The sequence below is a fragment of the Ammospiza nelsoni genome, chromosome 10, assembly GCF_027579445.1.
Source record: "Ammospiza nelsoni isolate bAmmNel1 chromosome 10, bAmmNel1.pri, whole genome shotgun sequence".
NCBI classification, from domain to species: domain Eukaryota; kingdom Metazoa; phylum Chordata; class Aves; order Passeriformes; family Passerellidae; genus Ammospiza; species Ammospiza nelsoni.
Window position 1 is genome coordinate 15783144 of NC_080642.1, and position 26664 is coordinate 15809807.

The 26664-nt window shown below is 37.5% G+C and overlaps 1 protein-coding gene across 1 annotated transcript in view; it reads right to left on the minus strand.

The window, feature by feature from the left end:
- The window catches only part of COL4A3 (collagen type IV alpha 3 chain), a 53702-nt gene that overhangs the window by 13066 nt on the left and 13972 nt on the right, over positions 1–26664 (minus strand). Inside the window, exons 4-39 of the mRNA XM_059478874.1 lie at positions 26594–26638; positions 26066–26110; positions 25709–25771; positions 24950–25003; positions 24116–24142; positions 23825–23902; positions 22883–22945; positions 22364–22399; positions 22221–22262; positions 20758–20835; positions 19485–19547; positions 19174–19230; positions 18256–18300; positions 16837–16890; positions 16422–16463; positions 15626–15713; positions 15233–15268; positions 14760–14924; positions 14465–14557; positions 13656–13751; positions 13251–13321; positions 12481–12669; positions 11447–11615; positions 10195–10287; positions 9622–9726; positions 8699–8796; positions 7129–7279; positions 6894–7007; positions 5955–6122; positions 4805–4894; positions 4071–4205; positions 3260–3358; positions 2036–2125; positions 1532–1671; positions 425–551; positions 76–156 (exon numbers count right to left, since the gene is read on the minus strand). Coding sequence (XP_059334857.1) covers positions 76–156; positions 425–551; positions 1532–1671; positions 2036–2125; positions 3260–3358; positions 4071–4205; positions 4805–4894; positions 5955–6122; positions 6894–7007; positions 7129–7279; positions 8699–8796; positions 9622–9726; positions 10195–10287; positions 11447–11615; positions 12481–12669; positions 13251–13321; positions 13656–13751; positions 14465–14557; positions 14760–14924; positions 15233–15268; positions 15626–15713; positions 16422–16463; positions 16837–16890; positions 18256–18300; positions 19174–19230; positions 19485–19547; positions 20758–20835; positions 22221–22262; positions 22364–22399; positions 22883–22945; positions 23825–23902; positions 24116–24142; positions 24950–25003; positions 25709–25771; positions 26066–26110; positions 26594–26638 — 3190 coding nt within the window. The remainder of the gene's footprint in view (positions 1–75; positions 157–424; positions 552–1531; positions 1672–2035; positions 2126–3259; positions 3359–4070; positions 4206–4804; positions 4895–5954; positions 6123–6893; positions 7008–7128; positions 7280–8698; positions 8797–9621; positions 9727–10194; positions 10288–11446; positions 11616–12480; positions 12670–13250; positions 13322–13655; positions 13752–14464; positions 14558–14759; positions 14925–15232; positions 15269–15625; positions 15714–16421; positions 16464–16836; positions 16891–18255; positions 18301–19173; positions 19231–19484; positions 19548–20757; positions 20836–22220; positions 22263–22363; positions 22400–22882; positions 22946–23824; positions 23903–24115; positions 24143–24949; positions 25004–25708; positions 25772–26065; positions 26111–26593; positions 26639–26664) is intronic.

Genomic DNA, 26664 nt, shown 5'->3' on the forward strand with positions numbered 1-26664 from the left:
TGCAAACAAAGCCCCAGACTGAACTGAAATCCCAAATCCAGGGCAGTGATTTAGGAGAGAAGCTATATACCATACCAGGAGGGCCTGGGACTCCCTGCTGTCCTGGGCGGCCCTGGCATCCTTTAACACCAGGATTTCCAGGGGGTCCACACTGCCCTGTGGGAAGAAAGAGTGTGGCAGAGGGGAAGTGGCATCACCTCTAGATCCAGACTCAGTTTAGAGCTTTGCTGGTGTTTCTGCTTTGGCCAGCTGCAAAAGTTCTCCAGGTGACCCAAGCTGGCCTGGCTGCTGTGACCACAGAGGAGCTGTTGAGGTTTGCAGCAGGCAGTGTAAGTCACTGTGTCACCCCCAGGCACTCGTGCACTTGAGGAATTGTCTTCTACAAGTGTCACCAGCTCACCAGCCCTCCAAAAGCACCCCATACCTGGGATTCCTGCACCTCCAGTTTCCCCTCTGATCCCATGTGGTCCTGGTACTCCTGTAAGCCCTGGTTGCCCCTCAGAGCCCTTTTCTCCTTTGCTGCCAAAAACTCCTGGAGGACCTGGATCTCCCTGAGAAACAGTTGCACACACACAGGTAAAGAATCACAGTGTGGAATAGAAAAATCACATGCAATTTACATGTAATCACATTTCATTATGATTTTCAGACAAAAACCAAAGCAGACTAAATACAAAGTCTTCTCATAATACCACTGATCTTTTAGAAATAGTTAAGATCTATTTTTAACCTTTATAAACCAAGCAGTTTTTAGATTTTTCCCTGGCACAGATTTCCCTTCAATTTTATTCCACCCGCTCTTCTTTTGATCCAAACATTCATTCCTTAGGTAATATGCAGCTATTCAAAATACTGAATTGCATTTTTTTCCTTGAATTCCTACTGACGTTTTTCACAGTAATCTCACTGGGGCTACCCAGCTCATACTGAAAATAAACAAATGATTTAAATTACAGGATTTATAGAGGAATTTACAGGCTCAGCCACACATTTCAGATAATCTCATAGGTAAAAAGACTTCCAGTTATTCAACAACCAGAACATGTGGAGTTAAACTATCCAACTGATTTAACTTAAAAATACTGTTTTTTCTTAGCAAGGTATGTATGACCAAACAGCATAAACTGGATGTAATACACATTACTAATGAAAAAAAAAAATCTTGTGCAAGGATATTACCAGACTATCAAAACCAAACAGTGCAAGTTTATATTATAAAACTTTTGCATTTGCTAAGATGAGTTTTTGATGTTTTAACTTTTTAACATTCTTGTTCTTAATGAATTAGAACTTTTACAGAAAGCAAATTACTTCAAGATATTTCATCTTTATAAATAAGTAATTCTTGCGCAAATGAAGTGAAATATAATGAAAAAACTTCTCCAGAGTAATGACACAATAGAATTTTCATATTTCTTACCACTAATAAATCAACTACTTCTGCAAACTCTGCAGCTCTTGCTTACGTGTTGTTCTGTTTCTATAGTCAAAGGCTCTGCCTAACAGGAAAGTTTTTCCACTGCCTTTATACCTTTGGGCCAGGTTCTCCTGGAGGCCCAGCAGATGGGTACCCAGGATCTCCTTTGTCACCTGGAAAGCCACCATAGCCTGGTGGACCAGGGTCACCTGATGGTCCTGGAAAGCCTGGAGATCCTTTCTGGCCTTTTGGACCTGGAAAAATACCAATACTGATACCATTCTTAAAAGGATCATAATTGCTTTTCACACTCCATGTTTTGTGAGCTATTGCTTTATATATAGAGATATTAATTCTTCATTAAAGTAATTTAAACTGTGATTTGATTTCTAAAAAGAGATTCTTACATGTAAAATATATAAGTTAAAGAATTTGGATAGAGAGGGAGAATTGCATTCTGCAAGTCAAGCAAATGCTAGGGTGAAGATAAGTCTATGGATACTAAAGAGTAAATCCCAGTCTAAGAATTGTGTGGTGTGCTGACAGTAACAGCTCAGACCTGTGCAAATGCTTCTAGAGAGCTTTATGAATTTGTAATATGACTTCAAAGAAAATGACCTGGAATTCCCATGTCCCCTTGGTCTCCAGGTGCACCTGGGAATCCTTGTCCTCCAGGAATCCCTGGAAGACCCATAAATCCCTTGGCTCCTGCAAGATCAAGAAATAAATGTCATGTTAGAACTGTGATGGATACAAAATCCTCTACCACACATCTTCTTTTAGTGTATTACTATCATATAGATAATTTAGTGTATTACTATTATATAGATTATATATATATAATATTACTATTATATAGATAACCTATTATATAGATAATTACTATAATAATAGATAATTCTATAGATATAGATACAGATACAGATAAAATTATCATTATTGTTTTCAGAAAGCCAAGGAAATAACAAATACCTTATGTAGCAATATTAAAATTAAGGTTTGTGACCACGCACTTTGTGGCAGTCGCTGCAATATATTTTAGCTGAATTTGATCAAGATCATGAATTTTTATTTATGCATTGTACTCTCCTTTCATTACTTGCACTCCAGTTCAGTTTAGTTTTATGCATGGAACAATCACATTATTACTTATGACAGATTTCTCATGACTAGGATATAGTAAAAAGCTGAATGTGACCTAAGCAATTTTCCCCTCACTCACTTATCTTGAGATTCATTTAGCTAAATTAGCACTCAGTTTAATCACTAAAAGATCCAAATACATCTAGAATGATCCGTGAACATTCTTTCTAAATGCCAGTGTGCCAAAGCCTGACATTTCTAAAGCTGCTTTTCACTGGAAATCTGCTAACTTTTGAAATACAAGTCAAATATTTAAGTTTTGAAAAGGAAAATATAATTCATCTGAAATTAAAAAAATTCCTAAAATATTTTTGTGCAAAACTGTAGTACTTTAGAATTAATTTTTAAATAATATTGAAAATTCAAACTTCTTTTTGCTTTTTAGAAATATTAATTTTTATTCATTGGTTTCATCAGCTTTTAGATTTATTGTTATTCAGGATTTAATATTATTTTTTTTTTCTATTTGTCATCCTAAACAATGGTCTATACTTGAAAGAAAAGAAAGAATCATTTGGTGATAGCTGCTGTGACATTCAAACTGCAGCTTTTGAAATTGCCCAGTTTCAGAATTCTCAGGAAAGCTTGAGAGTTAACAGAGAATGCAGTGCTGCTTCTGGAGCCAAGCTGGTGTGCACTGGAGCAGCAGTACCTCCCTGCCCACATGGCACAGCAATTTCCAATACACATATTCCATACCTGGTACACCAGGCATTCCTTCAGACCCATCAACACCTGGTGGACCTTGCACACCAACATCTCCTTTTTCTCCCCTCACACCCATATGGCCTTGAACTCCTAAAATGAAATTTCATTTGAAAGATATTACAAAACAACATCCTAGAATATAACTTTTGTACAAAGTTTAACATTCTATAACTCTTTAAGCTAATGAAACAGAAGTAGAGCATGGGATTTTCATGGTGAACACACGTAAGCAAAGCACAAACTCAAATCCAACATCTTCTATATTTTTCATGTGGAGGCAATAGGAAGTTCCTGAAAGCTTCCATGGGAAAATACCAATAGAAAAAGCCAGATAGCATTAGTTAACCATCTACAGCTCTTATAGAGAGTCTATATTAATATTGCAAACAAAGGAGTTTTTCTGGCAGTCAAGTACTTCTGAGCAGATTTAATGTCTTTGCAATCCAGCCTCTGGTTGGTAAGTGCAGCCATTTCTGTGCTCACAGAATAATATAAATGTAAAAACATGAATGTAGAGTATATATATATAGAAGCCTCCTGGTACTACTGATATATTATTTAGCATAAAAATGAGAGCTTTTTAAAGGACTTAGGACTTACTAAAATTGAACTGAATATTCAATGTAATATCCAACTATTCCATAAAAAAGAAGGCAGTTCTAGTGTTTAGCAATAATTATTTCAAAACAATGTGATTACTCTCAGCAGTAGCATCAGTTTATTCCATATTTTAGAGTCCACTGGAACTGCAAAACAGATGACAACCCTGGCTAGTTTTAATGACAGAACAATGAATGTGTACCTTTTAAACCTCGTTCTCCTTTGTCCCCAATACCAACCAAGGTCTCAGATGGTCCTGGAAAACCTTTATCACCTGGTTCACCTTTTTCTCCAAGAAATCCTTTTCTTCCCTTTATTCCTGGAAAGCCAGGAGAGCCTGCAAGAAAATAGAGTGAAATTTTCTGAAGAGACCTGACTAGATGATATAATAAAGCAAAGCAGATAATGCCAATCTTCAAGAGCAATTGTAATTTACCTATGTAAATATACATTGCAAAACAACCTAAACTAGCTTCTTAACTGCTCCAATCATCAATAAAACACCTACAAGTACAGATTACTTGTAGCAAATAATGCTTGTCCTTCCAGCAAGACATGGAAGATTTTTCTTATAGAGAATAAAAACAAAATCTCGTGTCTGTTAAATAAATATAATAATGGTATCCACACAGGAGGGGAAAAAAAAAAGCCAGCAAAAAGGCTCTCTGCTCTTTATAGTGGCTGGCAAATCACCAGCCACTTAAAAAAAAAAAAAAAAGAAAGGGTGGCAAGTCAAAACTGATAAAAAATATTATATTATTCAGTCTGCAGACTGCACATATACAGAAAATAGATTTACCAAGACTCAAAGAAATTCCAGTAAAACATCTGTACTCAGGAGTGCTAATACACACAAAAATGGATCACAAGAGTAACTTGAGCATTGAAATTCCTGTATTCCAAGTGATAAGGAAAGCAGATAAAGTGATCACTTGCCTTGGATACCAGGGTTGCCTGGTCTTCCAACCATGCCAGGGGGTCCAGGAATTCCTAACAGTCCCATTACACCTGGATCTCCCCTTGCACCTGTGGAGTTGAAGCAATAGGAACGTATTTGTTAGCATTAAATCAGTTAAATAGAACATTACTTCATAAAACTACACACACCTCTGTCATTTCAGTGTTTAATTGCTTATTTTATTTTTTCTCCATTTCTGTAACTGTCCAAGCCAGTTTTCCCATCTTTAACCACAGGATCATGACTTATAACCCCCAAATTACCTAAGTTAGTAGCTGCAACAGCTCCTATCAATGAATTAAATAACTAACAGTAAGGATAATGCATCTGAGATATCCACACAGGGATGAGAGATCAGTCATGAGATGTGTGGGAATGACATTCCTTTCAGGCTCAGGAGTCAAAGACTAGCTGGGAAATAACAACTCCCTCAAATGCCATCAGAAGTCTATGTTTGCATAACTGAGTCAAGTCCTACATGTTTATCAAAAGCTTTACAGATTCTTAATATAAAAAGGCATGTGCCATCTCCTTCCCACAGTGTAATGATTTGATATTAAAGAAAATCTTTGTTAGAAATAAGAAACATTATATGATTGACATATTTTATTCTTCAAAACAAATTTCCACAGATTTCTGAAAGAACAAACCAAACCAACCCTACAGGGACCACTTAGCTTACTTAAAGTTAGCTCTGGTTAGTGACAGAACTTGATCTGACTCAACTCTATGAGACTCTAGATCTGAGCTTATAAGAAAAAGAAGCTGGCATTACAAACTATTTGAAAAAGGATGCTGAGTAAGAGCTAAACAATTTGCAATTCCATTGTGCTGGGGGAGTTGCTTTTATCATTAAATATTTCATGTCCTACTGCAAGGACATTCCTTTACAAAAACTAGATAAAACACTGTTCTCAGAAGACTATTATAGAAGATTCCACAGTGTCAAGAGAGCTTCAAGATATGCTCATCTTTTAAGGAAGAATGATTTATTCATTTTTCATAAAAATCTCAAAGACAAATGAAAGGTGTTGATGGAGAAATATTTCAGCATCTTCAGTTTGGAAAAACACGACCTTTTTGCAAAACACCTTTCTACATCAAAACAAATACATGGGGAAACCTTACCTGGCAAGCCAGAGATTCCTGGCCTTCCAGGTTGTCCCTTGGGACCAGGTAATCCTGTTTTTCCCTGAAGACCTATTAATCCAGGCTCCCCAGGCCTTCCATAGGTTCCTGGGATACTCAAACCAGGAGTACCTAGGTTTCCTTTTGAACCTTGTAAACCTCTTCCTCCTAAGAAAAGTGAAGGACAGAAAAGTGAAGGACAGTGTAGTACGGTAGATTCATCTGAAAAACAAACCTTCATCTCTGTCTTTACATCATAAGCATCTGTTTGAGGCTAAACATGAGATCTGTAAGGCAACAAATACATTCAGAAAATCTCATAAGGGCTGTAGGTTGGGATTTTTGAAAAGAAGAAAAAAAAAAGTGAGAGTAGACAAATCTGTTCTTTCCCAGAAAAAGAAAAACCCAAATATGAAAACCCCATCATTTTGCATTCATTCCTTACAAAATTTTACTTTTAAAAATCCTTTTGAGATCATATATAAGAGAAGGATGTGTTGTATATCTGAGTGTGGTTTTTTTGAAAAGAAAAACATATGCAGTACAGGCAGGTACTTTTGGCACCCTAAATTCTTTTCCCACCTAGCTGAGCTCTTCCTTTCACTTATTTCTTTATCAATCCCATTGCACCAAAGGATCTAGTTCAGTCCCACAGGGAAGATGTGTCAGAAATATCTATCCCTTTTCCTGGGAATTTGGGTCAGTTTGTGATTACTCTTTATACTGGCCAATGGAATCTGGATCTTAATCCCTCTTCATCAGTGCCTGTGCTTCCTCCCATCTACAGAAAGAGCATCTTTTAAATGGACTCATATTTTCTTGCATACTATTCCATAACCAATATCCAGAAACAACTTCAGCTCCCTAGGGCCATTGGAAGGCAGAAATAAACTCCAGACTCACCCAGTCAAATGGCATTTCTGGATCAGAGATTCCTACCTGGTGGGCCTGTAGCTCCCTGGCCACCTGGCAAACCTGGCAGGCCAATAAGACATTCAGCAGGTTTCCCTGGAAAACCTGGGTCTCCAGGAGCTCCAGGTGAGCCACGATCTCCTAAAAGACACGAGAGTGGATTCACAGCCAAAGTAAGTTTTAGGCTTTCAGTGAACCTTATTTGACTTGATTTTTCTTAAAATAACATGCTGTGCTCCCTGAGCTTCTCTGGCAACATTACCTCTTAGGCCATCATCACCATCATGCCCAGGATGCCCTGGTAGGCCTGGGAGTCCTGGAAGTCCAACTTCACCTTTTGAGCCAGGACTGCCGAGACCTCCTGGTGAACCCATTCTGCCTGGCTCTCCAGGAATAATCATGCCTGGCTCACCCTGCAACACAGAGAGAAATATAAACAATCCTCTCTGCTTTGCAAATCTGCCAAAATATTTTCTCCACTGGAGTAATAATGACCTTATTTTATTAGGGTAATTCTCTTAATTCCCTTTGGATCTTTCACACTATAATTTCTAGCGGCTTCAATTCAGCAAACCACTGGACATTCCTTATTAGCTAGCTGAATAATTAATCTAGACAGCTTTTAAACTTTGTCTCCTAGCCCTAAAAAGTTGTTACTCAGCAATGCAAGACACTTCCCTCCATTTAGTCTTTACTGCATTGAGATGCCTTCTGCAGCTGTGAATGGCTTTGAACATCTATCTGAAAGTGGGGGTGAAGTTTGTGCAAATATAACTTTTCCTTTATTTTTATATAATAAAATTTATATATTATATATATCAAATTATTTATTTGAATGATCAAGGTCGGCACCCAGATATGCGTCAGGATACTCAGTCCGTTTTTGGGGTTTTTTCAAATCATTCTTCTTAACATTGTTGTCCATGAAGACTGCTTTTATCCCAAATGTCCCAAGTGCATTCCCTGACTGGAAACTTTGAATTAGTAGGGTTTTTTTAGCTGACTGAACTGCTGGTTGTTTTGAGTACCAGCAAATCAATATGTTCATAAAGCAGATCCGTAGACCTGAGCTTATACCAATCACTAATGATATATTTGGACCACAGAGGTCACTTCATATCCAGATCTTCTGTTGCATCAAGTGCAGATTAAAAAATAAAAAAAAAATTCACAGCCTCAACTGCCTTCCTTTGTCATGTCAGAAAAACACACAAAAGAATGACATACTGGTACAAAAAAAGAAATGCCATATGTTCAAATAATTTAGGTGTTAACATTTTGTTCAAAAATTGAATCCTGATTACAGACTAGTCAAGAATCAGTAGATTAGCTTCTGTTAATCAGCAAGAGTGGGTGCAGTATTACCTCCAACCTTCTTTCTCCATGCTTCAATTTAACAGAGCACTTGCTTACATGAGATACATACTTGCTTGTCAATTACCTCCATCAAATATATGCTTAATTGGATTTCTGAACAGGCTTCTTTTCAGCAGCTGTCTCCTTAATTTTTTTGCTTTAAGCAATGCAATATCCTCCTTGTGGTCTGAAAGCTGAAGTAGGAAAACATCCCAAACACCTGGAATTCTGAAATCTTGTATTTGGATCAAAAATTTTGGTTTGAGCCTCTTTTTATAGAAAGAATTTAATTTCATAGTTTGTGCATGATTAGTCAAAAAATGAAGGAATTCCCATATTCCTTACAATTTCTAATTTATTTGCTCAGTGTAAATGAGCAAATGAATAGTTGATAGCTATTAAAAAATAGTTGATAGCAAATAAAAGTTGAATGAATGGGGCCTGTGGAAAAGTTTGTTCTTTATTTCTAACCAAACCTTTTGTCCTGGTTGTCCTAGGTTTCCAGCTCGGCCCGGATCTCCAATCTTTCCTTCACAACCTGGTGGCCCTCTGCCTCCTGCAAGTCCTTTATCTCCTGCAAAAGGAATTAAATGGCAGTACAGATGCTTTATTTTACAAAAGGATCCTTGCATGTGTGCATTTATGAGCCTCTGACAAAAATGCAGCTTACATGAGCTGAAGGGAGGATCTTGATTTCAGAGCTAATGTGACACAAGACATCTTGTTCCTTACATATTCACTCAAAATTGACTGAAACACTGCTTGTTAATTCACTGACTTGAAGCATGTCACCATTTTTTTTTTCCAAGTAAAGCCATTCTGATGTTAGTTCCTTGCTTTTCTCTTTAGCAAGTAGCTTGGCACAAGTTTCAGTATCTGAGCTTTTTTTGTTAACTCATGTCCTTACAGGATTATGAGAATTTCCCCAGGTTCAAGGGGAGTTATAACTTTGCATGAGGAATGGCTAAATTTAAAGTACTGAAAATGCTTTCTATTACCTGCATATTAGGGCAGATATTGCATTGTACATAATGAAAATTTATTAAAAATAAAGTACTTTGACACTTATACAGTTCTGTCTCTGTAACACATATCCAGGTAAAGAGAATCCATCTGAATTAAGTATAGCACTCAGATAAGATAGCTGCACCTGTTTGGGCAGTATTCCAGCAAGCATCAATGTCTTTAAAAGTATTTCCCTACTGTCAGCTTTGATACTTCATACTCTGAAATACCTCAAAATATTTCTAAGACTTGAGGCAGTAAATCATAAGACTGCTAAAAACACATATCTGTTTGTTCATTGATTTTCTTTTTTTAACTTGCTAATTATTTTAAGGTGTACTTAATTTTTTACTTTTTGTTTAGCCTTTTTTTAAGATCAAAAAGAGTATTTTACCTTTTGGACCTGGGTTTCCAGGAAACCCAAGCCCTGGAAAGCCTGTGTCACCTGTTGGCCCTGAATGTCCTGGATCACCTGGCTGACCTCTTGCTCCAACCCTACCTGCCCAAAGAAAATAAATAAACTGTGAATTATCTTTACCACAGAACATCAACTTGTAAGATTATGTGTGTTATAATTTACCATTATTAATAGGAACACAGCTGTAGATTATATTAGAATTTAAACACTGCAGGTTTTTACAGTTAAAGTGCTAATTGCATTCACAGTGTCAAAGCATTTATGAGTCTGTAAGTTTTTACACAATCTGGCCAAATTCCAGACTCCTAGAGACATCTACATGCAGACATGAATCTCCCACTTCTTGAAAGGTTCCAAACACACTTTATAGGGGTGAAGCTTGAAACAGAAGCAAGTACAAAAACAAACTACCATAAAACTGTAAAAAAAACTTCCTGTGCTGTTCAGGACAGTTTTAAGGACTATTGTTCTACAAAACCCAAGCAAAGATGCCTTACAGTTAACCAATCTCTGATTTTAACTGTTTCACTGATGTTGTCCTACACTCACCAGGCACTCCTGGGGGTCCGGGTAAACCATGTGGTCCCTGAGGTCCTGGCAATGCAGGTAATGGAGTTGCCCTACTGGTCTCTCCTTTCAGACCTTCAGCAAATACATTATAAAATATTACAAATGCATATAGTTTGGTAGCCCCAAGCATTTAAAAATATGAGTGATCCATCTACTTGGCTAAAAATGTAGTCATCTACAGTTGCCATATTTCTGAAACTCCAACAGATTTTTGAAAAGCCTTCACATCCTGACTTCATTAAGTAAAATCATTTTATCGACACCTGCAGTCTTCCACTCAGCCCTCCTGTAGTCTAAGGGAGATGCAGAAAAAGAAGCAAAAAGCCACCAAGAAAATGATACAACTGACAAGTACTTAAATCTTCAATTCCATGTCATAAAGGCTCAATGGGCATGATCTTTAAGCAAACTCAGCCACTCAGCTGAGTTCTTCCACTGGTATGTTTGCAGCACTGAAAAATTATTATGCCCTTTGCATTTAACCTGCTGACTTAGATTACACTAATGGTCACAACTGGCTGGGTACTTGATTAGTTGTTGTTTCCACAGAGAGGTCAGCCAAACCCTAGAACACATTGCCTAGAGATAATGTGCTGTCTCTGCCCTTTGAGGTTTTCAAGGACCAACTGGATAATTCCTTCAGTAAATTGGTCTGATCTCAGAGCTGTGTCTGTGCTGAGATGAAGAAGTTCAGACTGCACAAAGTCCTTCAAACCTAAATTATCTTATCATCCCAAGACTTTTCTACGATCTTCGGTGGAACTCGAAGTGGGGACAATGTTCTAGAAGTCCCATGGCAAGGAGTGGTTTCCCATAATTCACATTCAAAGCAGCCTTGAGAGAGGGCTGCTTCCAAGGAAGAAGCTGTGGAGCAAGCCATGTCTTGGCAGTTTTGTGTTCCCCTTGGGATGCCTTTCACAGCTGCAGTGTGCCTGGAGCTCTGGGCTTTGTGGTTTTGGGAATGCTAACTCTAGGCATAATCCTAGGAAAGGGAGTAAAAGGCATATGGGGGTGAGGCTGGTGGCGAGTTGAAATGGGGAGGGAGCCATGCTGTGGCTGGTCTTTTCTCCCCTTGGCATGTCTTTTTTAGCTGCCGTGTCTGGAGCTCTGGGTTTTTGTAGCTGTGTTCCCAAATTAGTAAATTATTTATTTTATATCCATCTATCTCTCCAATTTTAATCTAGTACTCCCTAACATAGGTAAAATGCAGTAAAATAGCAAAGTTACTAACCTGCTTCTCCAGGTAATCCAGGTGGCCCAGGTATTCCTTTAGAGCCTTTAAAACCTCTAACTCCTTGTGGTCCATAACCTGCCAGTCCAGGAAGCCCCATTTCTCCAGGAAGCCCAATTCCACCAGGCAATCCAGGTAGTCCTCTATCTCCTTTTGATCCAGCCAATCCCTAATGGTTAGACATGTATACCAAGAATTACTTGCTCTCCACACCAGCTTTCTTAACAAAATTCCCATTTCTCTGACTATAATCTTGTATTATTTTACTAACAGTGTCACTCTGATAATTTCAGAAAAAAATTTCCTCTGATTTACTTGTGATTAAATGAATATAAATTTGAATATCAATGGTTACAAAGAGATGGCTATTAAGAGTGAAATACTACAAATAAATACAATTGCGTGACTTTTTTCCAATCACTGTGTTGTTTCACTGTACACTTTTCTTCTGTTTTAAAACACATTTAGCAAAAATCCAAACCCACATCAGCTCTGATTCTCCTTGAATTCTGTGGATTCATGTTTAGAGACATTTATATCAGAATCATGTTAACAGTTTCTCAGCCAACATAACACAACAATTATTAGGGTTTTTTCTGCTGAGCTCTTTCCTAACAATTCTAGTTTTATGGTCAGTTCTCACTGAAGATTAATCCATGAAGACTGAACAGGAAGTACTTGAATTATTAAGCATTATAATTAGTCAGGAAAATGCTTTCTAAAACGATTTTATCCATCATTGAAATCCAAAAAAATGCTCAAGTATCAATATCCAAACTAAAATCTCACTAGACTGCTGAGGTTTTTCAGCAATTTGTACTTATACTGGTCTCATCTTTCTCTGCTATTACATCAGAATATTTCCTCTCATTCTTTCATGCATGTTGGTTGTTAGAGTTGAGGACAGTACCCTCAGTCGGGTAGGGGATATTCAGCTGGAATATCTGCATGGATTAAACAGATTGTTGTAGAAAATAAAATACAGACTTAGGTTTCCATGAGTTCCATATTAATTGCAAAAAGTGCATACCCACCTCTTCACCTTTAGAACCTTTGGATCCTTTAGAGCCAGGTCTTCCCAGAAATCCACTTGAACCTCTTCTTCCTTTTTCTCCCCTGGCTCCTGGATCTCCTTGCTCACCTTTTGGCCCTTCTGGATGTACATATCTTGGTTCACCTTTTGATCCTTTACGGCCTTGATCTCCTCTGAAACCTGGAGGCCCCTAGGATGGAGTTATCAAAAGCATTTCAGTGCTAGATGTATGACATTTGTTTCCAAGTTTTCTTTTTTTTTTTTAGAATTAAATACCTCAGAGGGGTTCTCCCAATTCTAATTTTTATTCTCTGTAATAGCATACTTCAATGAATAGGGTTTTGGGGGGTTTTTTCTTTTCTTTTTCTCCTGCTTTTACTTCTTTTGACAAGACTACCATTTCATTTATGCTACTATAAACAGGAATAATGTAGCATAATTGAATGAGTAAAACCATGGCACAAAAAGAAGGACTTTAGTGCTGCACTCACTAGAGATTTCTCTTCCACATTGGAATATTTCCCCAGGGACACTAAATGCCATAGTTGGCCCGGCTCATAGTTAACTTCCCTCTCTTCCTTCTCCACCCCCCAGGTTACAAAGTGGGTACACTATCCCAGCTGAAAGCACACTGGGCTCAAGTGATCTTGGGCTCATGAACTCTGAGGGGTTCAAAGAGCCTGCAAAGCCTGTTAGCAGACTCATTCTACATCTGTACAGCAACCACCACAACAAATATTAACGAATGTTAATCTGAACAACCAGTCTTACTTGAGCCCCTGGAAGCCCTGGTGTTCCTGGAGAACCTGGAGAACCTTTTGGACCTGTTGTTCCTTCTCTACCTGCAAAAGAATCAGTATATATTGTAAAGAAAAATGAAAACAAGGACATGGATTTTGACAAGCTCCAGTAAATGCACCCAATATTCAATGTTCCTGTTGTTACACTGACTACTCATCATAGACTGAGCTAGCTTCAGGCTGCACCTAAAGCCCATCAGCACTGTGAGTTCCAATCTTTCAGGGCTTGTGCTGATGTCAGCAGAGCGAGCTGCCCCAGGCTCTCACACTCACCACCACCTCAGGGCTAGGCTGCAGACATGCCCACACCTGATTCTCATGCTAAAACCAAAATCATTTGCACTCCTACTGTCCTGTTAGGAACAAGATAATTTACCAGGCATGCCATCCTGACCACGAGGTCCAGCAGAACCAGGAAGACCAGGCATTCCCGGAATGTAGCTACAATCAGTACACACACGAGCATCATCACCTAGAATGAAAATAAATCATTAGTTGCTCCACAGCAAGTCATTTTCAAGGTTAACTACTGTGCTACTTACTTTGTTATAGCTAACACTTTTTGGCCAGGAGTGGTAGAATCATGGCCTTAATTTTGTTGGAAGATCACTTCTAACATAGTACTAAATTACCTGTGGTCGGAAAGTCAATCAGAACTGACTGCAATTAATTGAAGGGACAGAAACATTTGGTTTAAATTTCTTGATTTTTTTCAAGTCAAGTTTTAGCAAACAATTTGGATACAGTCACTTTACTGATAAGCCAGATTCTAAGAGTATGTAAGGGACATATGCTTCCAAGTAACAGAGCTCTGCAACACAGGGTCATTCTCATGACAAGCAAAGGGCAAAGAGATTCAGCAGCTCAGTGGGTGAAGCTGCAGCATCTTTCAGAGATGAAATGTCAGCAAGAACATCACAGAGTACAAAGTTCTACCAGTCTGTAGTAACTACTTGTTCCAATGAAGACAGTTCTGTACAACCGTGCAGCACTGGCACATCACTGCCCTTTCAGTTGATGTAAGGGGAGGAAGACATCTCACTAACCCTAATGAATGTTCTTAAAACTCTGAAGTCAGCAAATTTTTTAAAAGGTAAATTAAATTTTAAAAAATCTAATGAGAATCCATGAGGATCACTAGATTGTACCTACTTCTACTTCTGAGTGAAGTTATCTGAAACTGACCTCTCATGCCAGTATCTCCTGGAAGTCCTGGAGGTCCTGTACACCCTGGCTCTCCAGGAAGTCCTGGCAGGCCAGTTCCAAATGTTATTCTACCTGTTAATGAAATGAGTATTCCACCATTACATCACAGATTATTCAGACAATTCTCTACTTGTTAAGGGAGAAAAAAGTTGCAGGGATGAGCTGGAAACAGTATTCTGATCCCTATGGGTCCCTTCCAACATGAGATATTCAGCAATTCATTTAAAAGAGAGAGCTACCAGGAAAAATCCAAACCATCTGCAACTAGAAGTACCTGGTTCTCCTGGAGGACCTGGCAATCCAACAGAACCAGGCCTGCCAGTAATACCAGGCAGTCCTGGAGGGCCTACAATACACAAGCCAATTTGTCCTCTCTCTCCTTTTGTTCCTTTTGGCCCAGGAAATCCTGGGGGACCTCTCATACCAGGTCTTGACACACCTAACCAAAGGGAAAAATAAAAAAGGCAGAGTTAAAGAAGAAATGGCATTTTAAAGCTACGTACTCTATAGAATGACAGACAAACACACCAAGTTCATCTCACAAATATTTTTTATCTTGAAATATATTAAAGTGAGAATCTACAAACATTTAAAAATTATCTTTACCTGAGTACTTGACCCACCAAAGCTCTTTAGTGACAATTTTTTAGCACTTAGAGATATTTTTTAAGTCACCTGAAATTAATATTTGACAAAGCTGATTCAGTGTAACAGACAGGAAGAACAGTATTTTATTATTGCAAATACCTGGTCTACCAGCAGCTCCAGGAGGACCCTGTGGCCCTGCAAAAGCAAGGTAATAAAAACTTGAGTTAAACCACTCTATACTCTATAAAGTCACTGTTCAATAGCATTGAATACAAACTTTAATCTTCTACATTTTAAGCTTAAAAATTAAAATAAGAATCTGGTTTTGCCTGAGTAGGCATCTACCACTCATGCAACTATTGCATACTGGCAATTATTTTTAAGGGTAAATAATGCTAAAAATCAGTCTCAGGATGCATTTCAATTCAGCAATTACATGTGAGTCTAGGAATATTCTTGTAAAGCCAGAAGGTTGCTGAAAATGAAGTCTGCAATAAGCTCTTTAAGTGGACTGTATTTACTAGAGGATTGTAATTTTGATATCCCACTCACCAGGCATGCCACGTTGACCTTTTGGTCCTGGAGGTCCAGGGGGTCCCTCATCCCCCTTTTCACCAACCACATAATCGTAATACTCCGTCTCAGGAGAAAGGTGGTAAGAAAAGAAAGAGTTGCAGGAATTAAAGAGAAGCACAGTATCTCACACTGAACACTTGATTAAAGCAATGTTTTGATCTCATTCGTAATTTTGATGTTCTGACACCACAAGATCTTACTAACTACAAGCAACCAGAAACAAAATCAAAATTGTTATTAGCAGTAGTGGTTTTTTTAGTACTCTGTCAATATCACAAACACTTTTTACAAAGCTTTTTACAAAGCTGTTTCTTCTGAACAATTTAGGCAGAAGGTTTCTATTGGGTGCACATGGGGCCTTTAGGAAAGCCAGGAGGGAGACAGCATGACTAGACAAGGAAATAGTACTCATACCAACTTGCTTTCTTGAAAAAGTGTTCTTAGGATTTTAAAATTAAGGCCTCCTGTTCTGGAAGTGATTAGAAATTGATTTAAATATTAACTCCTGTGAGTTTTTGTAGCTGTTCTTTGACAGTCCAATCTCCTGCCAAAATTGCTGGATTCAGGTGAGGTCTAACAAGGCACAGACATTGTATGCAACTCCATAGGAAAGATCTCGTCTGTGTGAGAATCACAGCAATATCAGTACTTTGAGAAGGCCATGCCTGATTAGAGCATCACAGGACATCCATTATTGCCTCATGCAAACAATTTGGATTTTTCTTATTATAAGGGTTTAGAAAAATGATATATGAAGGTAATTTATACTTACTCGACCACAAGCTCCAGGTGGACCAGGGTTTCCTTTCATCCCCTTTGTCAGAGAACAGAGATAGGTTTTTTAATTAAAAACAATATATGGAATCACATTTACCCGCTGTTACTTCAGTACAATTTTCAAAACTTTCAAGAAAAACAACTGTTCCTGACCAGTCTGTTCCTTACAAAACTATTCAGCTGCATACACCAAAACCTACAGGACTCATCAGCAGACATAGATGGACACCAGTTCAAACACATGGTTTGTTGCAGCTGATCCATTCCCTATTCCATGATACTCTTATTTGTCATCTCTTAGGCCAAGTGAGACATATTATATATACAGCAATAAATAATCAATAAATAATAATCTCCAAACATATCTTAACCTCATCCTCAAAAGCAATAACAGAACAATTGGACAATACCTTAGCTCCTTGCCTTCCAGCCAGTCCTGGCTTGCCCTGTTCACCCTTTTGTCCCTGCAGGTGATAGTACACAATTTTATAAGGATATAATCTTATAATTTTATAATCTTTTAGCACTGACAACAGTAAGATCTAAAATGTAAGGCTTTAATCTTTCATGGTGATGCAACTTGCTCGAGAGAAGAAACTGCAGTGAAAGACCCAGTCTGAGGTGTAGCTCCATGTCTGTAGGAAAAGCTGCAAGTGTCCCATCCAAACCTGCATTTATTAATAACAATCTCAAGGGAGGTGCTCTGCATGGCACAAGTGTAGGAGTCTCTGATCTGTTCTCCCTGTGCAAATTATTTCTGAAGGGGAGAAACTGAGCACAATGCAAGACTCTCCCATTCTACACCCTCCCCCAGAACTCAGTCTGCAGGATGGTGCTGATCTCAAGAGGTATCAGCAGCACCAGGAGGCACAACAGTGCAGGCTAAGGCTCTCTGCAATGAATACAGGCAAGGGAGAGGGACCCCTTGGAGACTCATGCAGTTGAATGAACTACTAGTGAGTAAAGCTGAAATGGGAAAAGAGCAATGACAAAATTTACTTTTTGTTAGCTGAGGCAGTAGAGCTTTGTGGTCTGTCATCCAGTGTTCTCTGTCAGACAGGAATGTGTTTAGACTGCCTGTGAAGGTCATTATAGCATGACAAAGGTGATGTTATAGTAAGATACATGTGCAATGGACTATTCTGGCAGTAAGGATTTTGGTAAGATATTTAAGGTCACTGCAACTCTTATGATGTTGTGAAAGTAGAGCTGAAGTAAAAAGAACTGATACTTAACCAATTGAATACAGTATTTCAAACACATTTGAACAACTCCAAGTTTTAAATAAGTACACAAATTAGACTATTTTGCTTCTAAAATGGCATACTTTAAGAACTATATGTTGACAAAATTACAGTCTAATAGCTATCAGGCATCTTGTTCCAGGCCAAGACAGCCATGACCCTGACAATAACTTTTCTTTTTAAAACAATGTTTTTGATCTTAGTGATTAAAAACTATTCATTTCTCTTCTCAATTTAAGTTAAAGGGAAGGTATAACTCTTTTGCAAAAATTTCAATGTGACTAAGCAGAAAAACCTCATTAGAATTTTGCTTAACTTGGAGTCTCAAACTCATTAGACAGTCAGCAGCAAGCAACAGGTCTTTTATTTGGCATAGAAGCAATGACATCTATGAATAGAGCCTCTTTCTCATGCACATAAATTTGTGAGGACATGGTGTGCTCCAAGGTCAACTGCATGAAGGAGATGTTTCAGTGTATGCAAATCAACATTTTGAAACACATTCCACAATGAGAGAAAAGCTGTGACAAGAAGACAGAATTGTCATAAACAGATGACCATCACTTAGAAAACTTCCTTCATTACCGGTAAGCCAGGTGGACCTGGAGCACCTTCTTTTCCAGGCTTCCCCTACAAAGGAAAAATATAAAATAAACAATTTAAAGTGAAGATATTACATTCAAAGTGCATAGCAACTCAATGCTGTGCACATAACTGTAAACTGTGCAATCTGTAAAAAGCCATTAAGGTTATTTTAAAGTATTCATTGATCTTAACTAAAGTTCATAAAACTCTACAAAACAGGTAAGATATTCCACTGACACTGCTTCTCCTGTGAAGGATTACTTGTGCCAGACTCCAGCAGTACAAAGTGCCAGGCAAGTGCAGAAAGCTTGGTGCAAAATCAGGTTCTTGCAGAAACAAGACAAATGATAAAATAATAGAGCAGATTTTATCTGAAAGTTTGAAACGCATTTGAATTAAGGTAATAGCCTTCCTTTAATTATCTTCCAAAAAAAGACATAATCAGGTAAGTTGTGTTTAATATGAATTTTTTAAATAAATGTTTTGTCATATACTATGCTGTTAATGAAGTAACTCTTGGGCAACTTCCTTCATATCTCCACACAGCTTATGGTTGAACATACTAGTTTAAGTCTGCTGCCTTAAGTAAACATGGTGTTTTCTCTTCTACTTAAACCTTTGCATTACAGAGCCACTACATGTCTAGCAAAGCACTCTTTTACTAAGTTTTAACTGCAGAACCTTTATACCAAAAAAAAAAAAAGAAGCATAATCACAATTAAGTGACCTTCAGTCCAAGTACTCATGTAAGTACAGTCACTTGACTTCCAGCTCTTGTCTAGTTTACTGCAGGAAAGAGCTTTTGAATCTAAGCAAATTTGCTCTGAGTAGCAGCAAGACAAAAACTGGACAGCAACAGGAGTTCAAAACTGTTTTTCACAAAGGACTAGCACAAATGTATTCAATGTTTGCACACACCTGTGCTCCTGGTTCTCCTCGGTCACCCTTTTCACTTTGGGAATCACCAACTGGCCCCTGGAACAAAACTACACTGAGGATACTCATGTTCTGAAATTCACATTTTCTAAGTTAAATATTTGTTTCATAATTTTTTATCTTTAAAAAAAAGTTGTAACGCTATAATTAGGTATTTTATTCTATTCATTAGTTCTATTCTTGTCACTAGAGGTGGAAATAATTAGTGTAAATACTGGGCTGTAAAGAGTAGCATTTACTAGGTTATGCTGCCTGAACATCTGGATTTAAGGGATTTACTTTTGTTCACTTACTGTAAACCCCATTGGTCCTGGGAGTCCTCTTGATCCTTTTTCTCCTTTTTCTCCTTTCAAGTCCTATTACACAGAAAAGAAGAGCTTACTGTGGTGTCTTGGATTTTTCCATGTTTACCATTTCAGTCTGGTTCTACAAATAGGAAATCCTTCTAGTCACCAGCAAGATTCTTTGAGCAGAGATGGTTCTACTCAAAAAATAAGCAGAAACTTCGTATCAGTGCTCCTAAGTCTGTGATATTTGAAAAAGAAACTGTTTCTGCACATTTCAGAATAGAGCTAGAAAAAACAACCTACCTGTGATTGCATGCAAAAGGACTGCAGTAAATATCTCCACAAATGGCAACAAGAAACAACCCCAAATAAACCTTGGTTGCTTCACTGGAGCCAGAGTTACTTCCAGACACAATTGTAGTGGCTACCTACAGCATCCTTGTCTCTGTGGGTGCAAGATTAGATTATACTACAGTGTAGCACCACTGGGCCACATCTAAAGTCACTGTAAAGCCAAATTTCATTGTTTAATTATTACCTCATTAGACTCATGTGCCAAATATAAAACTCACTTTTACTTCAGCATATAATGGAGAGGGACTTTGGCTGACTCCATAGATCAGATGCAAATTCCATAAGAAAAATGGAATCAAGAACACATAGAAGACTTGTCCTGTTAATATGTGAATACCTACAATTCTGTCAGCTACTGTTGTTTAATTTCTATATAAGGCTACAATGCAAAAATTTTAATTCACAAAGCAATACTTAAAGCTGAATCAGACTATTTCCTTCCATATTTATTGTCTTTCCAACACTTTCCATGGTCAGGTTGCAGTAAAAATAATGAGAAAAACTACAAAATGTACATGAACACACTGTAAGCTTTTGTGAAACTCTGGTAGCTCTGAGCCTGACATTCTCAGTGCCAAGGCCCAGAGATCAACACAGCTGTGACTTTGATAGCCATGCAGAACATCCATGTGGATTTGGTGAAGCAGAAGTGATTTACTCTTCATGTACTCAGATTCCCAGCAGGTGGGGTACTGGTAAGCAAGAAGCATTTCACTGGCACGTGCAGATGTGCACATGAGCACACAGGCTCAGCTGATGTGGCTCCACACAGACACTCTGAGCTTAGAATCTAACTAAACAAGTCTGAAAAATGTTAGGATGGGTAAAAGGAAATGTTATCAGAGCAGCAAAGATGAAAATGTCCTCTCAAAGTAGAGCCTAGTCAGATGGCTTATCTGAATGTAATGTTTAACAAATTCACTACCGTCATGTTGTCTGGTCCAGTTAACGTCACAATAACAGTTCCTGGGGGCCCAGGGGGTCCGGTTAACCCAGTGTCACCCTTGAAAGAAAAAGAAAAATAGAGCAAATTACAAGCAGTGTGTTTTTGTTATTTCAAATTACTACTACTTACTTTTGATATAATGAAAATTCTTCTGTCATTACACTCAGCCAATAATTCAATTAACACTTACCTTTGTTTGCCATTTAAATTCCAGATAAAAAAAGTCATGTGGAAGATTTAACCTTCCCCTAGAGGACATTTTCATAATACAGAAATTAATATGCTGGTATCTGTTAAAGTTTCTGGAAACAATTTAAATTTTTAATCCTATTCAGTTGGTACAAAACTATTTTGAATCAAGCAAAAATATCTCCTTGACTACAATATTTGTCTCTATGTCAATCAGTAAATTACATGAACTGTCTTTGGTGACATCCCCCAAACTGCAGTCTGGGTGTTTCAGGGAGATTACAGAATCATGGTGCTAACAGACAAAAGAAGCTTTCATGTGTCCTTCACTGAAAACCTAAATAGTGAAGTGCACCTTCTAATTAAGAATCTTTGAGAACTGGGAAAGTCCTCAGCGTGATCTTTCCTGTGGACCTCATCAAAACAACATCCACAATTTTCAGTGATTTTAAGCCAGGAATGCTTTTGCATGAATTTGCAGCAGAACAGCAAAGAATGTGTCACTCCTTCATAATGAAGCAAGACGTTCCATGGCCACCTCAGCTACTACTAATGAATAACCAGGTTTACAGGCTTTTTTTTTTTTCCCCAGGAATCTCCCAGCACATTCCTGATGGTGATTACAGTGTTAAAACTGAATCTGTGCAGGTCAGTTAGCATAATTGTGAGATGTCCTAATCTCTTGCAAGAACATTCAGATTAACTGCAGTAGTCCTGCAGCTGCAGGCTGGGTGCTGAGAGACAATGTGGGCGTTTGTAGTAATTCCTGGCTTAATGTCAATTACATGGAATACAAAGTAAGTACATGAAAGACAAGTTATCCAATTTTTATTCAAAACCTGGGGGTTTTGCTAGTATCACAAGGGCTGACACTGAAAACACATTGGACAGAAGTTGTGAGACTACAAATGCTACATATTTACCACTGTTTATCTGCTTAGATAAGCATTTAGGAACACTACACAAAGTACATATATTTATTTAATGCTCTGTGCCAATTAATATTAATTACTGGCTTCTCTTCAGTGTCTAATCTTCTGTCTAGATGTTTATCTCATTGGCTCTTATGTGAAAAGATTTTGACCTTAGAGAACATGGCCATGTTTCCATTTTTCAACAAAAAACTCCCACATGCATACTGAAAATTTGCATTTTACAGGACTTACTTCCACAAACATTTCACCATAGCAAATCAGAAAATGCAGAAAACAGAAACAAAACTTATAAAATGTTTAAGCTTCTTATGAAATTACCTTCCTTCCTTTGGCTCCTATTACTTTCAGTCCCATAAGACCCTGAAAAAAATTCCCAAATGTTATTTTTTTAAATTTTATAAACACTTAAACATCGGTTACACATAACAGAAGTTTTCATTTTTTTACCAATTTGAGACTACCTTAGGTCCAGGAGGTCCTGGTTTTCCTGGCATGCCCTACAAAACACACACACAAAAAAATTCCTCAGCTAAAAAACTTACAATCTTGTAAGTCTCTGATATAGGAGTTTTGAAGTATCCAACTTCCACAGAACTTATATTCCATTTTTACTTTCCTCCACCTTTACAACTGCAAGCCATTGTCAGTGGGTGACAGATTGTTTACACAGTATAGTTGCAAACATATGCATCTCTCAATGTTATGCATATTAGTGTTTAAAGTGAATTAATAGACAGTTATTTGAAAATGAAAATTTATGCCTACATGGACAAGGTATACTTCTGAAACTATAGGAATTATCATGCATAAAAGTAATCAAAAGAAACTGAAAAAATCAGATGTGTGCAGAAAAATACACTTTTTACATACACCTGTCTAGATCTCAAATAAGTCTGAGAGAATCAAGTATTTGTATCTGTGTAATTCCACAGGTTTAGGGGAAATCAAAGGTCAAAGTAACAAGTGAAACAAATTCATACTAAAGGTCCTGGAGGGCCCTGTGGTCCAAGTTCCCCAGGAAATCCTTGAGCACCCTGGGCACCCTGCATATTAAAAAAGAAACAGGAATAAATCTCCTGGCAAGATTATGAGTAAAATACAACACCAAATTCAATGAAGTGAATGAGAAACAGAGGAGCAGGTCTGCTTCTGAATTTCCTTCTCCTGTCTCAGGGAAACACAGAAGTGTAATTCTTCCACACTGCTTCATTATTTGGCATATGTTTTGAAACACGAGGAAACATCTGTTCTAAAACTAAACTACTCAAGTGAGGATGCAAGCAAGTCCGAGAAATGCGGACTCATAATCCATATGGTGCTTTAATGCCTCTAATAAGCCTTCAATCCTTCAAATATTCTATGCAATAAATCCTATACTTTAAAGTTTTTTTCAAATAAATGGAAAATAGAAAATAAAAATGTTTATTTCAATTTAATGATCTTTGTTTATTCCAATAGTCAGAAGAAATGTCAGCCCTGCCTTCCCCTGAAAATGTTCATTCTTGAAATATAGACCACTCTTTCCTTTGTTAGTACTCTAGAAGTTGAGCTGGTCTATCCAGTTCAGTCTTAACTTTGGGAATTTTAGCAGTTGGACTTGATGGCCATTATAGGTCCCTTCCAGCTGAACTATTCTGTTCTATATGTGTAGGGGTAAACTCATAGATCTGTGACCAGTTTTTCTCCCTACCTGAAGTACTGTTTTTCTGCAATCTGACTGGCCTGCCAACTGACAGATTTTGGTTTAGAAATCAGTGACACAATTGTAGAAAACGCTGTATCTATATTAAGTAAATAATACACTTAAGTAATGTAAAATACCAAACAATTTTAATATATACTCATGTTATATAGAAAGTGTTTATACATATAACTGTGTATTTTTATACATATCTATCTCAGCACCCAGTATTTTGAGTTACCTGGAGACCAGGCATTCCTGGTAATCCAGGATCACCTTTTGCACCATACTCTTGGCTATATCCCTCTGCAGGGTACCCCTGGACAAATAGATAAAAAGAAACATGAAAAGTTATGCTGCAGAACTCTGTAGTGCAACAAATCTTATAATACAGTTTGTAGGGAAATAAGCAATATCAGAAATGCATAATTATGGAAACTGTCTACTATGGACAGTTCTACTATTAAAAAAGATACACAGAAATTGTTGATAACCAATAAATATTTCATGTAATATCTTGCAAAAAACTGACCTTCTCTCCTTTGATACCAGCAACTCCCTAGGAAGAAGAACAATTATATTGAAACAGAAAAATAAAAGTGCTGAAATAACACACTCTAAATAGTGTCTAAGCTTGGTGCTCTTCAGGTGATTTATTTTCATGAAGAAGGTGCATAGCCAGGTTCATGTTTACTGGCCAGACTTCAATTTAAGAAGAATGACTATTTTTAAACAATATGCCCTATCTCACAGGTACAACTCTGCAATTGAAGGCAGAACAGCTTTGAAACCTGAAATTAATAAATGAATAAACAAAATCAGCAAAGCTGGTAAAATAAAGATCATATTTATAAGTCAGTAGATTTGAAGCCACTAGAACTTAAAAAGACAGCATTCCTTTTCCATTTCTTTAGAAGTTTCTTTCAAACACATTTCTACAGTGAAAAAATCCCACATCCTGGGATCAGAGCAGTGTACCCAGAGTGAGAAGTTCTGGGTTTAATTCCTGGTTCTTAATGACTTAATTAAGCCATTATTTCCTCAAAGATACTTAGTCATGAACTGAAACTGCAATTTATTAAATATATCGTGGACACTTTTAAGGGTAAATTTTCATGAGTATCCCATGAGAGCTAACTCCAGTCAATTTCATGCAGTCACTAGCTAAGAAGTTGAGGCCCAACATGTAGACAATAAAGCATTACTTTTAACTTTGTTCTCTTTATCACACGGTTTTCATACCAATAAAATGGGGATACCTATATAGTTCAACTGTTGTCAGTATGAGCTAACATGAGGCTTTATTCTCCTTCAGGGACTGGCTTTGTGTGGTGGGAATGCACACAATCATGAATTTCACACTTACTGGAAGGCCTGGAGCACCTCTTTGACCTGGAGGACCTGGAAATCCTTGGTCACCCTGAAAGTAGTAACAGTGATTGTTAATGCATTTTATGGTTTATTATTTGGCCTGATTTTGTCAAATGATCACAGAAGTTTTCTATGCTATCACACTGAGTGCACTGTGAGTTCATGACCACCGTATTTTGCTAAAAGAGGATTTTTCTTGCATTTTATGCCGCTTGACTTCTATCCTAGACGGTTCAGATTAGTTCACAGTTTCACTAGAAATTGATGATTTTCTGTAATAGGGATTATTCTGACTCCTTTCAGAATGCTCATAGAGAAAAGAAAACCTGGTAAATCTGTTACGTAACATTGAGCCTTTTCACTTTCAGGATTTATGAATTGCCAACTGCAAGCTAGATACTGTCAAAATAAAATGGATTAACTATCTTCTTTATAACCCATTGCAACAAAAGGAGACATTGGACAAAACTGATTAGGTCTCCTGGATTTAATGGAAAAAGTATTATCTGTCAAAATATCAAATGTTATTCTTGTCTTTTAGCAAAGGCCATTAGAATGTATTATTTAAGTATTTATTTTGCACAAAAAAGTAGCACTTTTCCTTTCTCTGGACCCATGACACAAGTTTTTCTAGCTGATAAAGTCACAAAGCAAAACAAATCAAAGTTGTAGATTGGGGGAAATTTAGATCACTTTTTGTCCATTCCCATGCACAGCCAAATGCAATCTCCAGAAGACTCAGCTTGGTTTGTACCTTTGAGCCATTGCATCCTGGAACACCTGGGAGCCCAGGAGGACCAACAGTCCCTGGTTCACCCTAAAAGAAGCACAAAATTGACACAAGCTTTGTTTTTGTACATTCATATTGCCTTACAGAAACACTGAAAGAGTTTATATTGGAGCAATGTTTCACAAGACTTGACAGATTACAATGGGTTCTTAAATCATGACAATGAGTAAGAATTGCTGATGCCAAGATTTTTATCTCTAGGCCAATTGACAGAGACAATGCTGATGTTGAGACTAGAGTGAGCACATTGAGCTGAGGATAATTGTGCACTAAAGACTGAAGTAAGAGAGAAATGGTTAAATCGGTTTCATTTTTACTTACTGGAAGGCCTGGTGGACCTGAAAATCCAGGTATTCCTGGGACTCCCTAATGATATTAAACAAGAGAAATAATATTATGAATATTAAACAAAAGCTCATTAGGCAATTTTTCTTTGATTACAATCATATCAAGATTATGAATGCAAGTATGATTCTGTTAAAAAAAATCATTACTTCCTTAACTCTTCTGACTGTGAATCAAGCATAATGGTTACACACAGGTAACACACACTGGTTTTGCCCACAGGGGAAAAACCCAAACAACTTTTTGTTGTATTCTAGTTTGACTTTTTCACTGCATAGCCAAATATGAAATACATACAGCAACAACCTTGGATGTAAGATGCAGCAAAAAAGGGCAAAAGTTCTAAAAATAAATAATACTAGTACATACACTGTGTCATAAATTTTAACCATACTTTGAAATCAGGCATAATGTTTTGCTTTTATTTTCACAAATTATTGAACCAAGTTGGCAATTAGCATGACATTTAGTACATGTAAGTTTGTTTAAAATACAAACACTTACTCGGATACCTTTGGGTCCAACTAAGCCTGTAAGTCCTGGAGAACCCTAGATCAAAAATGGAAAGTGATGTT